Below are 14,030 nucleotides of genomic sequence, written 5' to 3'. Positions count from 1 at the left end.
CCAGCCACTTGCCGTGTTTTGAAACTGGGGATGGGAGCAATAGTCATGAAACGAAAAAATCTTGGTAGAGCGTGTCTAGCCAAGAATGTGGCCTGTAGAAATTTTTCATTATTCTACCAACTTTAAATTTCTAATTTAAGTATATATCTTTTCTAATTTAGCATGCAAACAGTATACTTGAATAATTTTTTGTGTCTTGTATTTTAGTATATGCAGAACCAAAGTGACCCAGGAAATATAGACCTGACAGTAAATATATTAACTATGGGGTATTGGCCAACTTATACACCTACGGAAGTCCACTTAAATTCAGAGGTTAGTATTCGAATTCTCCTTCAAAACGCACTTTATGGAGTGGAATCATAATCACTCTCATAGGGCGGACTAATGCCTTCATTTAATGTTTTTTCTGCTAGGTATTTAAGAGGTTTATCTCATTTTAAAGATTCCAAAATTGCAGAAAATAAAATGTAATGGATAAAATCCACTTTTTTGTGGTGATTGTTTAACTTAATTTTTTTCATCTTTTTAATAATAATAATCTAAAATTAATAAAAATAATGTTAAATAGGACACTGATTTTACAGTCAAGCACTTAAAAGTTTAAAACTGGCCAGTTCACCTTGATTTAGTCAATCTTTAACTACATTGGTTAGGCATTTTGATCTAGCCAATAGTTACGTTACTGCACTGTTCTTTTTTTCTGTAAGATCCTTCCTCTGTTCCCTGCAATGTATCTCAGAAAACTAGCCCCTGCCTTTAAATGGCATTTGCCTGAAAAAAGATTGCTTCCAAATTGATTTTTGCAAAGCTCCTATCAATAGCGATTTAAGTTGAAATATGTATTTGGAGTCGTATTTCCTGCAATACCTGGCTTGATCTGAAATGCAGCGTCAGGGGAAACACTTTAGAGGCCAAAGGTGGCAGCAAGGTTCTCATTCAGTTCAGAAGCTGTGGGAGCTTTTGTGCTCTTGCTCCTGTGGCATCTTTTCCTCAGTAACAGACTACTTTGGAAGGATCCAACCTGAGCAACACGTCATGAAAATGGAGGGGTAAAAACCCCTTACTTGGAAATAAAAGGGTATAAAGTACGGGAATCGGACTTGAATCTGTATAGGACAAACTAAAGGAAGAACTTGGGAGCAGATGGTAGGAGTCAGTGTATAGATGTGAGATGTATGCTTTTTGTCCTGTGGTTTCTTGGTCAGATTAAAAGTCCAGGACAAAAACAGAATTTATTTTTGAGGTTTAAAACCCTTTATATAGGGGGTTTGTTTTATTTAAAACAAACAGACAGACAAAAAAAAAAGAGGGTGGGGTGGAAATTAAAAGCTATATTTGATTTAAAAGCTATATACTTTTTGTGCAGAATAATACCAGTGTACTTGAGAGCAGAATTTTGCTCTTTGGATTTAGGTTTTCACACAAAAACACTTATTATGAGACATTGTTGAGGAGAACCAAAGAAATTACGTGTGAAATCATCTGGCATCACTGCACTGGTATAACACTAATAAACTTTTTTTCTCTTTACTTTACAGATGATAAAGCTTCAAGAGGTATTTAAAACCTTTTACCTGGGAAAACACAGCGGTCGAAAGCTTCAGTGGCAGACCACTTTAGGGCATGCTGTCTTAAAGGCGGAATTTAAGGAAGTAAGTTTGCTTGTTTAATGCTTAGCCTGTTGGGATAAAATTTAAGTCAATTACTTGGAATCTAGCCATGTATTGTATTTTTTTATAAAGGTAGTAACAGTTTTGTGGAGAAACAATCACAATTCAATACTGTTATTTTATATAGAAAGTAGGCTTTTTATAATTAAACTGAAATACTACATAGCTAATGGAAGACAACAATGCGATGCCTTTTGGTAACATTTGTATTTGATAGGAATTGTGCTCATTCAAATAAAGTTAGTTACAATAAAGCAGGAAATTAATGAAAGGGAAAAAAATGCAGCATCTTTTTAATATGGAATTGTTGCTATAATGGAAATACTGGTGACACTTTTAGAATGCTTTACTGATGCAAAAAGAGACTGAAGGGTGTTAGTGATGTAATGACTGTGGTTAAAATTTAAATGCTTGTTGAATTATTTAAGTCTTAACCACATTGTTTCTTAATGTGGTTTTGTTTTGTCTCATGGAATATCTTGCTAATAATGCAGCTTAATTGAGCCAGAGCAAAGACCAAAAAAAACCTGAATTCTTTTACTAACTCATTGTGAATATGAAACTTAGAGGTTTAGGCATTTTGTAACGGTAGGATGGATAGGACTGTAGTTGTCGATTGACAGAAGTGTTTACAGCTGTCTGAAGAGTTTGAGTTTTTATTTCCTTTTCATTGCCTGTTTGTGGAAACATTCTGCTACTGATAATACTGTCACTCTGTATCATAGTAAACCAAAATTATCTTTTGTTTCTTTCATATTTGATCCAATGCCAAGAATTCTTTTGTATTGGTTTGCTCATCTCTATAAAATGAAACTTGGGTGAAGTACGAAGAGATTTGCTATTGGTGGTGGCAAAGCCAGAATTTCATATATTGTAACTAAAATGAAGTAAATGATGTGAAGTAAATACAAGCCCATTCTAATGAGCTTCTGCTGTGTGCTGCATTGCTACTGTTAGAGAAGCAAAAAAAGAGGTTTTAAAAATATCGTGTTTCCTCGATACTGCATTCAGGCAGATTATTCTGTGTGCTCGGCATTCTAAAATGCTCATCTCTTCTTCTAGAAATAGAAAAAAGAATGTATAGCTTCTGTAACTTGTCAGATTTGGGGGACACAATAGAAAATGCTCTGAATATTCCTTATAATTATTTGATTTTTTTTTTTAGGGAAAGAAAGAATTTCAAGTATCGCTCTTTCAGACATTAGTGTTGCTTATGTTTAATGAAGGAGATGAATTCAGTTTTGAAGAAATTAAAATGGCCACGGGTGTAGGTAGGAAGAATACTTTTTGATTCTTAAGTTTATTCATCGAGTGATTGCCAATTATGATTTGGTATGTAAAGGCCTAATTTTAAGAAAGTTGCCATGAACATTAGACTTTATGAGCTAAAATAGTATATAGACACGAAAAGAGGTGAGGAAAACACACTGCAGGTACTTCCTAGTGTAGATAAAATAGATGCTTCAGGAAATTAAGAGTAAGAGGTGTGTAGCGTATGGTACTACTAACAACCTATTAGATTTACAAAATGTATCATTGCAATTCTTAAAATTCAAGTGGCGATAAAGGCTGTTGTATGTACAGGTTATTTTTGTTCTATTACAGTTTCAATATTATATTTTGAAAATTATCTGTTGTAGAATGCTGTCACTGAGAGTATTTTCAATTGAGCTGTACTGAGAGCTTGCCCACCCGTTTTCCATTACTGCTGCAGGAGTGCCCCATTTACAGCAGATCTGATTTGTTAAGAAGAGCCGTGTCCTTTAGGGTGTGTACTTTGTAGCTGTCTCCCTCTGCACTTGAAACTTGAAGGCAGAAAGGACATAGAAAACTGGGGAAAAGTAGAGTTTTCTTTTTAGCCATCTGTAGTATCTACCTTCTGTGTTTTTATGCTCTTGGGTGATGTCTTTTGAATTTTTACACTTGCTTGAAATAGTTAAAGCCATTGGCATTAAAAACGATAATGCTATCATCTCTTTACTCTCTGGAACTTCTGTATCAATCAGCAGGTCATACCCAGTAGCCCTTAACATGTTGAATCTTAAGGTCGACCCAGTACAGCAACTGCTGAAAAAGTATTTGTGTATAAACATACACAAGTATTAAAATATTGTGAATATATTTACTAAAGTACAGTAAAATGGGGATATCAAGAATCCCTGTGGCAGAATGATGCGTTGCAGAAGGCAGTGCAGCCCGGGTGCTCCAGCTTCTCAGCCTCGAAGCTTCAGGTTGCTTAGTCATCCACTCCATCAATGCTAAGGGAGTTGAAGAAAACTCATGCCAGTATGAATGATAAGCATCAGGATAGTCCGGAGAGGCTCATTAGGTCAGAGCACAATGATTACAGAACAAACATAAGTTCACGCAAGCCTGATCTAGATCATGGAATCATAGAATAGTTTGGGTTAGAAGTGACCTTTAAAGGTCATCTAGTCCAAACCCCGCTGCAGTGAGCAGGGACATCTTCAACTAGATCAGGTTGCTCAGAGCCCCGTCCAACCTGACCTTGAATGTTTCCAGGGATGGGGCATCTACAACCTCTCTGGGCAACCTGTTCCAGTGTTTCACCACCCTCATCATAAAAAATGTCTTCTATCTAGTCTAAATCTACCCTCTTTTAGTTTAAAACCATTACCTTGCCCTGTCGTAACAGGCCCTACTAAAAAGTCTGTCCCCATCTTTTTTATAAACCCCATTTAAGTATTGAAAGGCCACAATAAGGTCTCCAGGCTGAACAACCCCAACTCTCTCAGCCTGTTCTCACAGGAGAGGTGTTCCATCCCTCTGATGATTTTCGTGGCCCTCCTATGGACTCGCTCCAACAGCTCCATGTCCTTCTTATGTTGGGGGCCCCAGAGCTTGACGCACTACTCCAGGTGGGGTCTCACCAGCGCAGAGTAGAGGGGCAGAATCACCTCCCTTGACCTTGCTGGCCACGCTGCTTTTGATTCAGCCCAGGGTACGGTTGGCCTGCGAGCACACATTGCCGGCTTACGTCCAGCTTTTCATCAACCAGTATCCCCAAGTCCTTCTCCTCAGGGCTGTTCTCAATCCTCTTCATCCCCCAGCCTATACTGATACCAGGGGTTGCCCTGACCCAGGTGCAGGACCTTGCACTTGGCCTTGTTGAACCTCATGAGGTTTACATGGGCCCACTTCTCGAGCTTGTCCAGGTCCCTCTGGATGGCATCTCTTCCCTCAGGCATGTCAACGGCACCACTCAGCCTGGTGTTGTCTGCAAACCTGCTGAGGGTGTGCTCCATCCTCCTGGCTGTGTTGTTGATGAAGATACTAAACAGATCCTGCTTTCTCATCTTGTATTGCTGTACCTCGGAGCTTGCATTCTGGCTGCCTGACAGCAACAGATAAAATCTGCTGCATGGAAATCCATTCCATTATAGCACAATAGAAAGGATTTCAGTAGACTGTTTTTTAAGGCAGCTAGCCAGACTTGATTGATAGTTGGGAGCTACCTATGTTATGTTATGTCACTGCAACGAGTGCCACGTCTCTCTTTCTCTTCCTTATAGGGAAATAGTGTAGGAATGCAGGTAGTGAGGACAGTTCGTGGCCCACAGGGTTCCCTACGGCCAGGGGAACTGAAAAATCACTGAAAGGAAAATCGGCCTGGTTTAGGCCAAACCAGGACAGTGGATGACACAAAATCTCTTCCCAGGCTCTACCTATGCAAGGCATTCAGAGCTGCTTTAGAGAGGTCCCATTCCCACCTAGCAATCTCTCTGCTTCTAAAGGAGAGGAAACTGTTATGATCAGAAATTATCTCAGAAACAGGTCTGACACTGCGTCCTTCCTGCCTCCTGCTACTTGGATGATACTTTCCCTCATCGGTACCCTGCTGAAGGCTGGTATCTCTGATAGTTGGAAAAGAACAGACATACAGTAGTTAGAAAAAGTAGCTGAATTTGTGATACAGCTGCTTGGTGAATTGACCACTAAGGGCAGAGATGCTGACGGCCAGACTCAAAGACGACCTGGATGAACCAGAGATCCTAGCTCATGGATATAAATAAGATAGGACATGGTAGAAATCCTGGAGGGCAAAACCTGTGTGTTAGGGTTGCCATAGAAACAACTTCTAAATGTTCTGAACACCATGTGCAGGGCTAGACAGGCAGAATTGGAATGTATGCTTGAAAAAATTACATATGGAAGAGGGTCTAGATTTGTTAGGAAGTAGGAAAGCCTTTGAAATGGGGAACCTGTACAAGAAGGATGGGCTCTGTCTAACTCCAAAGGGAGTGAAGCTGCTGGCACACTAAAATGTTTTAGGAAGTCTGTAGGGTTTGTCAGACTTCTTCCTCCATCATCTAAAAATAACAGTAGATCCAAGAAGAGTTCAGAGAATGGGAATAAAGATGGAAGACGTGTGGCAGCTTTTTTAGAAGAAACAGCTAAATGTTAGGACTAAACCAAATAGACCAAAAGGTAAATAGAAACTGGTGAATAGGGATTTTTTTTTTTACTCAAAAAAAGAAAAGCTAAAGGGCATAAAACAAAAACCAAAGACCATGTTATAAAAGCTGTAAGTTTACAGAATTCAAGGAGACAGGTTCAGGGAAGAGCAAAGCACTGAAGGTTTCTCAGTGCATAGAAACCACCTCTGGCTAAGGAAGTCCCTGAGCCCTAAGTGATTGAGGACTTAGAGAGCAGTAGGATGAGGAGAGGAGGAAGAGCAGGGAAGTGTGAAGCTGTATTAGCTTTGCTCTTAAATGCTGCCCTATGCTCACCTACTTGTGACCACTGCTGGAGACAGGATGCTGGGCTAGATGGACCTTCTGACCCAGGGTGACTGTTCTTCAGTTCTAAACTGAACCTCTCAGCTCTGAAGGATTGCATCTAACTGCTTCCTTTACTTTGGTGTTCACATGTGCCAGCTTGTTCTGGGGGGCGGTGAAAGCCTTGTGCAGTTTTTATTTAATTAACATGCATTTGTGTTGAGACCCCATTACAAGGTGTTAACCAGTCTTTGCACATTGGTGTTTACTGCAGAAGAGTGCAGCCAGCCACGCCCCTGCCATGGGGCAGAATAAAATATTGCAAGTTGAAGTGTCAGTAAAGGGGTTAGAATAGGTCAGTAAATAACAGTAAATTAGACCACCAACAACTGGTAGTATTAATCCAGAAGCTTTACAGGAACTGTCCAATATAAATACTGAATTAGTTTGTCTAGTTTGTAATTTAAGTGAACCTTGGTGCGCTAAGAATGGCAAGTGACAAAAGCAATGCTAATTTTTTAGTTTGTTTTTTTTTTTTTTTTTTTTAAGTTCATGGAGTAATTCTGTAGATTACTGCAGGATAGCAGGTCTGTATTGGGAAGAACTAGAACTGGTAGGCTCATGGATAACTGTGTGTTAGGGAAGAGTTAGCATGATTTATGTGATGCATAATTTCCCTTTCAAGTTCTTTGAGGGAGTCGGAAAGCATATGCACAATCATAATTGTGCACTTGGGTTTTAAAAAGTTCTTGATAAGAGCTCCTCGCAAGCTCTAAAATAAACTAAGTTCTCATGGCTTGAGAGGGAAGTTCCTCTTAGGGATGAATAATTGATTAAAAGACAGAAAACAACAGGTAGAAATGAATGGGCAGGTTTCATAGTGAAAGGAAGCTCCTGTTTGGGATCCCCAGGTATTATTCAACACAGTCATCAAAGATCTGAAGAAGATGAATACTGATGTGACAATTTGATGCTGATTCTTTAGGAAGGTCAAATTTGAAACTTCTAAAAAAGTTTAAAAAGGCTCTCACATTGTTGAACAATTAGGAGATCAAATTGCATCCAGTGTTGATTAATGTAAGGATGTCTGTAGTGGGGAAATAACCTTAACCACACGTCAAGAGATTGGCTTGGTTAGATATGACTGCTCAAGAATGAAGTTGTACAGTCATTGTGTCCCCTGAAAACATCAACTGAAAGTTTCATCAGTGATCAGAAGGGCAAACAGCGTGCTGGTAACTTCTGGGGAAGTTACTGAGAACAGAGCAGAAAGCATCATCGTGCCTTGTGTGTGCTTATGTTTGGATACTTCATAAATTTCAGGTTATCCCATCTCTAAAAGTGTAGAGTAGAATTACATAAGGACAAAGATGATGAAGAAATACAGACATTATCAGACAGTTCCTATGCAGAGGATGGAGAGTTCATCTCTTAAACTTGGGGCATGATAGTTTGGAGGGGGGTGAAAAGGAGGAAAGACAAGAGTCTGTAGAATTATGAATGGCTTAGAGATGGTGAATAGTGAATTCACTAACCCCCACAGTACAGGAATTGAGGCATCTTTTAGCTTCTCCATTTGTTACTAGCCAAGTCAAAGAATCCGTGTTGGGTGACGCAGACATTTTGATCCGATCCATGTAACATGTAATGTAGTTGTTCTCAACTGAAACCGAGTTAGCTGCCTAAGATTAGTGGTAGGCCTTAAAGCTGCCCCTTTAGGATATCACTGTCTTCATCTGCATTAACTGGCATAGTCAGAACTTGTGGTTTGCAGTCACTGTTTCAATAAATTATCACCAGGTCTCTTTAAAGAGATGAGATTGTCCCTGGTACATTAGTACCATTAGCACATGCATAAACTGTCATTCAGAGAAAGAATGGTTACGTTCTCTTCGGTAACCGTGCTTCTTTGAGATGTGTTGTCCAAATACACTCCATGTTTTTACCTGCCTTTCTCATTATCAGGAAAGCCTCTAGGAGCTGTAGTTTTTACTTTTTCTTCAGTGATTGAGAGGTAATTGAAGATTCCTTCCCTTTTTGGCATACTGTAACCTGCGACTTTGCATGCAAGGCAGAAGCAAAGCTCCAAAGTATCCCGAGTGTTTTTAACAGCATCCTTTGTTTGAAAAAAAAACCCCACCACTCAACAATCTGCATTTACTGAAGGTGAAACACCCAAAAAAGTGTGAAACATCATAAATGCCTGTTCAGTCAATGTGGTTTAACTTTTTTTTAGTGATCACGGAACAGCTGGAGGTTTAAAAAAAAGGAAAAGGTCACTCTGTGTGAAAGTTTTTAGAAAGTATTTTAGAAATAGTAATAGTGTTAATCTTTTACTCAGCTACACTGCACTTCAGCACTAGAACGCAAAACCTTTCTTATAATTTTTAGACTAAAACTCTGTTCAGGAGATCCAACACATTTGGTGATAATTTTATATTGTGAATAAAAGTATTCTAGAGATTGCAGAGGCTGCTTTAATGCAAAATCTTGATGCAAGACTTTGCAACGTAATTATTAGAATGTTTTAGACTTTATTTTATCTACTTGTCCAAATGCTTTTAGCTTTAAATCTTACTTGATAAAATTTTCCTCACCCACTTGTTTCTACTTTCCTTTTGTGGGGGAAGTTTGTGGTTACAATAGCTGTCAGCTGTACCTTCTCACAAAACATCTTCCTATCAATTTAGGCTTCTCTTCTGTTTTTTTTTTTTTATTATATATTTTCTGGTATGTGTTAAAAATAGTGATGAAATCATAAAATGGGTGGCTTGAGTTTCTTATAATGAGCTGATTTTTTTTTTTTCCTTTAAAGTCCTGTTACTACCAAACAAAACTAAAGCAATAAAACCCTTACCATTCTGTGAAAACCAGACTCATGTTAATGTGAAATCTTTTCTGAAACTACTTTTGGATTGAGAGCTCACTGAGATGAGCCTGAGTCTGTCTTCCTAATATTCTGTGCGTGCTCTCAGTACTTACCTCTGAAAGATGTGAGACTAAGCTTGAAGGCTGTAAGTTGTTACCTAATTGGAACTTAGCTGGAAGGAGGTACTAACATAAAAACAGTAACTTCTCAATTGTATTTCTAGATTAATCACATAAAACTCTTCATGTTAATGTTTTCTTCTGCTTTCTCCCATACTTTGAACTTCTTCACAGAGGACAGTGAATTAAGGAGAACCTTGCAGTCTTTAGCTTGTGGAAAAGCACGAGTATTGATAAAAAATCCAAAGGGCAAGGATGTAGAAGATGGAGATAAATTCATCTTCAATGGTGATTTCAAGCATAAATTGTTTAGAATAAAGATCAACCAAATCCAAATGAAAGAAACAGTATGTATTTATTTTTTGCATTCATTCTGTTCATGTTAACTGTTTATCCACATGTCCCACATGGAGAGACAGAATCTCTGCATTTCCTCTCGTAGTTTTTGCGTATGGAGAAAGGAAACAGATATTTAATTTTTTTGGTGGTCAGGATAACTCGCAGAGGCAATAAAGATTTTAAAACTCACTGAAATGGAAACAACTTAGGTTCCTTCCTGTGCTTGCAAATTCAAATGCTTATATATTAAACTGATACGATCTTGTAGATGTTTCAGTCCATCTTAGAAGTTTTCGTGGTATGGCTGAAGTGTTGGTACTATATTGAACTCATCAATCAAATGTCACCATGTCACTTCTTTATTTAGTGGTAAAAGAGTTATTAAAGTCAGTGTTGTCCCTGTTTTTGCAGTGGATGTCTTTGTTGTACTTCAGTCCCAGTTCTTGACTCAAGGTGACATGTTTTAACCAACATTGAGTTGTTTCCTTTTTGCCTTTGCATATTAAAATCCCTAAAAGTCAAATTGGAGTTGAGCAGTTTGATAGACTACTGTATTTGAGCTGTCAAACTGTTATGTGTTCTCTCAAAATCTGAAGTGAGTTTTTAAGATTTAGTTTAATTTATCAAATATATTTAAAATAAAATATATGTTATTTTTTTCTTTACATTATCCTTAATTTTACCTTTGGCTTGCTTCAGAATCACTTCAGAATCACGTAGTTCTTTGCATGCAGTAGTGCATGCATCTGTCTCAAAGATGATCAAGAATATATGAGTTTCATCTCATTGGAAAGGTTAACTACAGAAATATAATTAAAAAAATAGCAATAAAAGGTGATATGATTTGTGGTGTCGTATTGTTCTTTAGGTCGAGGAACAGGTCAGCACAACTGAAAGAGTATTTCAAGACAGGCAGTATCAGATTGACGCTGCTATTGTACGAATAATGAAGATGAGAAAGACTCTTGGTCATAATCTCCTTGTTTCTGAATTGTATAATCAACTGAAATTTCCCGTAAAGGTAACTGATGTTGTTTTTCAAACTATCCTAGGATTATCTAAAAATACGTAATATATTTTTCAATTCAGCTTGTCCATAAGAGTAAGAAATGTGAAATATCTTTGAATCAAATCCAAAGATTAAGGTATTAAAATGAGTGTGTGAACAGAAATGAGACAGAGTATCAGTAGGAAATTATATTTAGATATTTACTATGGCACATTTTCTTATGTAGCTGTTAGCAGACCTATTTCTTAAAATAAAATATATTTGCATTTATATTGCTAACTGTTTTACTAATCTCATCTTTTCTTGTAGCCTGGAGACTTGAAAAAGAGGATTGAATCTCTCATTGACAGAGACTATATGGAGAGAGACAAAGACAACCCCAATCAGTACCACTATGTTGCATAATGGAGAGGAAGTACTTTTACTTTAAAAAAATAGAAAAACAAACCCAAAAAATAAAACCCCAGATCATTCACATATGTCTTCAGGACACCAAATACCTATGCTGTTCCAGACTTTCCTTTTAGCAGATATCAGGCTGATGTATATTATTCAACCAGCTGCATGCGCTGCTGTGGAGGAGAAGCAAAACAACATGTTATTTTATCGTCCTTGTCAAGACCCCTTACAAATTTTTAACGTCATGTTTTTATTTCTTTTAATTACTCTCTTGTTCTTTTGGGTTCTTCAGAATTTAGTTTCACAGTTTTGTTTAACACTGTCATTGAAGTTGGATGGAAAGGTAAAATTACGTGTGTGAGAAATACTTCTGTGATGGATGCAAGTCTGGTTTCTTCATTTATGTGTTCCTAACTGCATCCATGAAGACCCTATATGCTGCATTCTTTAGCTACAGTGACAACTTGGGTAACTTTTTAAAAACCCTTAATTGATGAACACTTATGTACAAGCAGTGTTGTTGAAATACACTGAATTTTTGAAATTATGTACCATGAAAACCCTTAAACTTGTGTTCAGTTAAGTTTCTTTCTAATGATTATAAACTTCAGTCTGGTTTGGATAAATCAGGTTTTGAAGTGAGATCCTTGAAGTGCCAAGAGGACAACCGTGTTCATGTGTGTAGTGAGTTGTTGGATTATTTAGCTAAGATATGGATTATTTTATTACTACTTCTGCTGGCTTGGGTGGCAAAGTTTAGATCTGAGTCCACGAGGCCCTACCTCATTTTAGGGCAACCGGTGTATATCAGTTTATGTAATTGCCGTAACATTTAGTTTTGCCTTGAAAAATAACATACACGGAACGTACTGTACAGCGTGCTCCACTTTAAAAAAACAAAACCTTTTTTTAAAAAGACTTTTATGGTCTCAATATTGTGAAAGCGTAGTTTTTTGTCTTGAAAGACTAAGGATTTTGTGAGTACTTTGTTACATATTGTACATATGTAAGTTGATTTGAATTAAAGAATGAAAGACACTGTAGAACTGTTAGATAATTGTAACTATAAGGAAGACACCTTTTGTGGTAATACTTACAAGACTGTTTATTTTCCAGATTTGCATACTGGTGTGTTTCATTCTGAAAAAGAGCTACCAAAGGAGTTTTGATCATGGCATAAATGAGAATTTAACTGAGCAATATTTTCTTGAGAGATACCGTGCTAAGTTTATGTAACGTGGGTTTTGTGCATCAATTAAAAGGCCACCACCTCTTCTTAAACGTTGCTAAGAGTTGACATCTCATGGATTTACATATTAAAGTCCTTATTCTGTCCTCTGGTCATTAATTGTATTGCATTCTTAATTATTTTTGTTCCCGTTGTGTTTAGAAACTAAACACGTTTAGTTTATTGTATTTAAAACATATTTAATATTGTAATTTAATGTAGACTTATTTTAATATTTGAATCTTCAGTTAATGCAAATAAAATCTTTGATGCATATTAAATATTAATTTCTTAGCCTTTGTGAGAATGTGGCACTTCAGTTTGTGTAGTTTGTTCTTTAGTGTTAATTATACATTCACCTTGTAATTCACTTTCTATGCATATGGAAGCTGATCAGAGCCATCTTACTACACCTTTAAAACAAAAAGGAGCACGTGCCTCACAGAAATGTAACAGCCAAAGGCTTTATCCACACAGAAAGCTGGCAGTGGTATGCAGTAACTGAAACCAAGCAGTGACTCTCTAATGCCTTCCCTTTCTGAACCCCAGCTTCATGGTTCAACGGTTTTAAACAATAGATTAAAAGCAGTGGTGTTATTCTGAAGATGATTGAAATGGTTCTGCCTTACGAAGCCATGTTAATTGATTAAAAGTGCTGAGATGTGCAGTTTTTCTTAATTGCCATAGACTAGAACTCTTTGGCCAAATTACTCTGGTGTAGCAATTAAAAATGAGCTGTTCCACAAGCAGTGGAAATAATGAAGCCTGTCCTTCTGTGATGTGTGACTTTGGTTCCCTACTGTATCATCACCCCCAAATAACCTCAAGCAGCTCTGCTGCAGAGGGTTTTTCTAGTCAGTTCTGCCTTTCTGCTCACGGGAGCGTTGGTTTTGTTCTGCTTTATCCAGCTGATCTCCACCCATCCCCTTACCCCGCAAACCTACAGAGAATGTAATGATCTCTGAAGATTTTTAGTCTTCCAAATGGGTCTGAAATGGATCTTCAGAGGATCAAAAGCTATGGGAGAGATCGACAGGCCTTGTGATCGTGACTCTCTTTTTCTCAGGTCCTCATTTTTAATTTGATTTCCTCAAATTTCTCTTCCTGGGATTTTGTATGTGCTGAACCAAACAGGTAAGTTTATTAGTCACCATGGTAATCACTTCTTCATAGCACAATAGCTGCATTTGATTGCTTTTTGATAGCTGGTGATGGAATTTGGCTGAGCCTCCAGTCTTAACCAGTTGTTGGTTTGATGTGAGCCATTTGCTTCACAATGTACGTATTTGAGTGTATTTGTGCCCACAGGGTGGAGGCTGCTAAACATTTCTTCCTGGAAGATGACCTGGTGTTGGAAGACATCAGGCTGTAGCAAAGAAAGAGATTTCCTCTGTAGTGCATCTATGTTCGGAAGATACTTTGAACACCCAGATCTTGGCAATTCAGCGTCCTCGGAACAAACTATAGCAGCTTCTATGGAATGACAAAAATAACAGCAGGAATCTGAGAGACAGGTAGGAGCTCTCCAATCTTCAACCTTCCCATTTAACTCAGTTTAACTTTAAACGTTCAGATACCTCATCCAGACATGTTACATGTATTTAAAAAGCAATTTTCCTAAATGTGACACCCTGTCATCTAGCCCAACCTTTCCT

General features: G+C 37.7%; 1 protein-coding gene across 1 annotated transcript in view; it reads left to right on the top strand.

The window, feature by feature from the left end:
* The window catches only part of CUL4A (cullin 4A), a 43,219-nt gene extending 30,563 nt beyond the window's left edge, over nt 1-12,656 (top strand). Inside the window, exons 15-20 of the mRNA XM_068418802.1 lie at nt 208-315; nt 1,542-1,655; nt 2,839-2,944; nt 9,575-9,747; nt 10,608-10,760; nt 11,058-12,656. Of these exons, the coding sequence (XP_068274903.1) occupies nt 208-315; nt 1,542-1,655; nt 2,839-2,944; nt 9,575-9,747; nt 10,608-10,760; nt 11,058-11,153 (750 nt within the window). The 3' untranslated portion in view covers nt 11,154-12,656. The remainder of the gene's footprint in view (nt 1-207; nt 316-1,541; nt 1,656-2,838; nt 2,945-9,574; nt 9,748-10,607; nt 10,761-11,057) is intronic.
* Nucleotides 12,657-14,030: the final 1,374 nt, after the last annotated feature.

This window comes from Nyctibius grandis, chromosome 2 (assembly GCF_013368605.1).
Source record: "Nyctibius grandis isolate bNycGra1 chromosome 2, bNycGra1.pri, whole genome shotgun sequence".
Taxonomy (NCBI): domain Eukaryota; kingdom Metazoa; phylum Chordata; class Aves; order Nyctibiiformes; family Nyctibiidae; genus Nyctibius; species Nyctibius grandis.
This window is presented reverse-complemented; position numbering and strand designations above follow the sequence as displayed.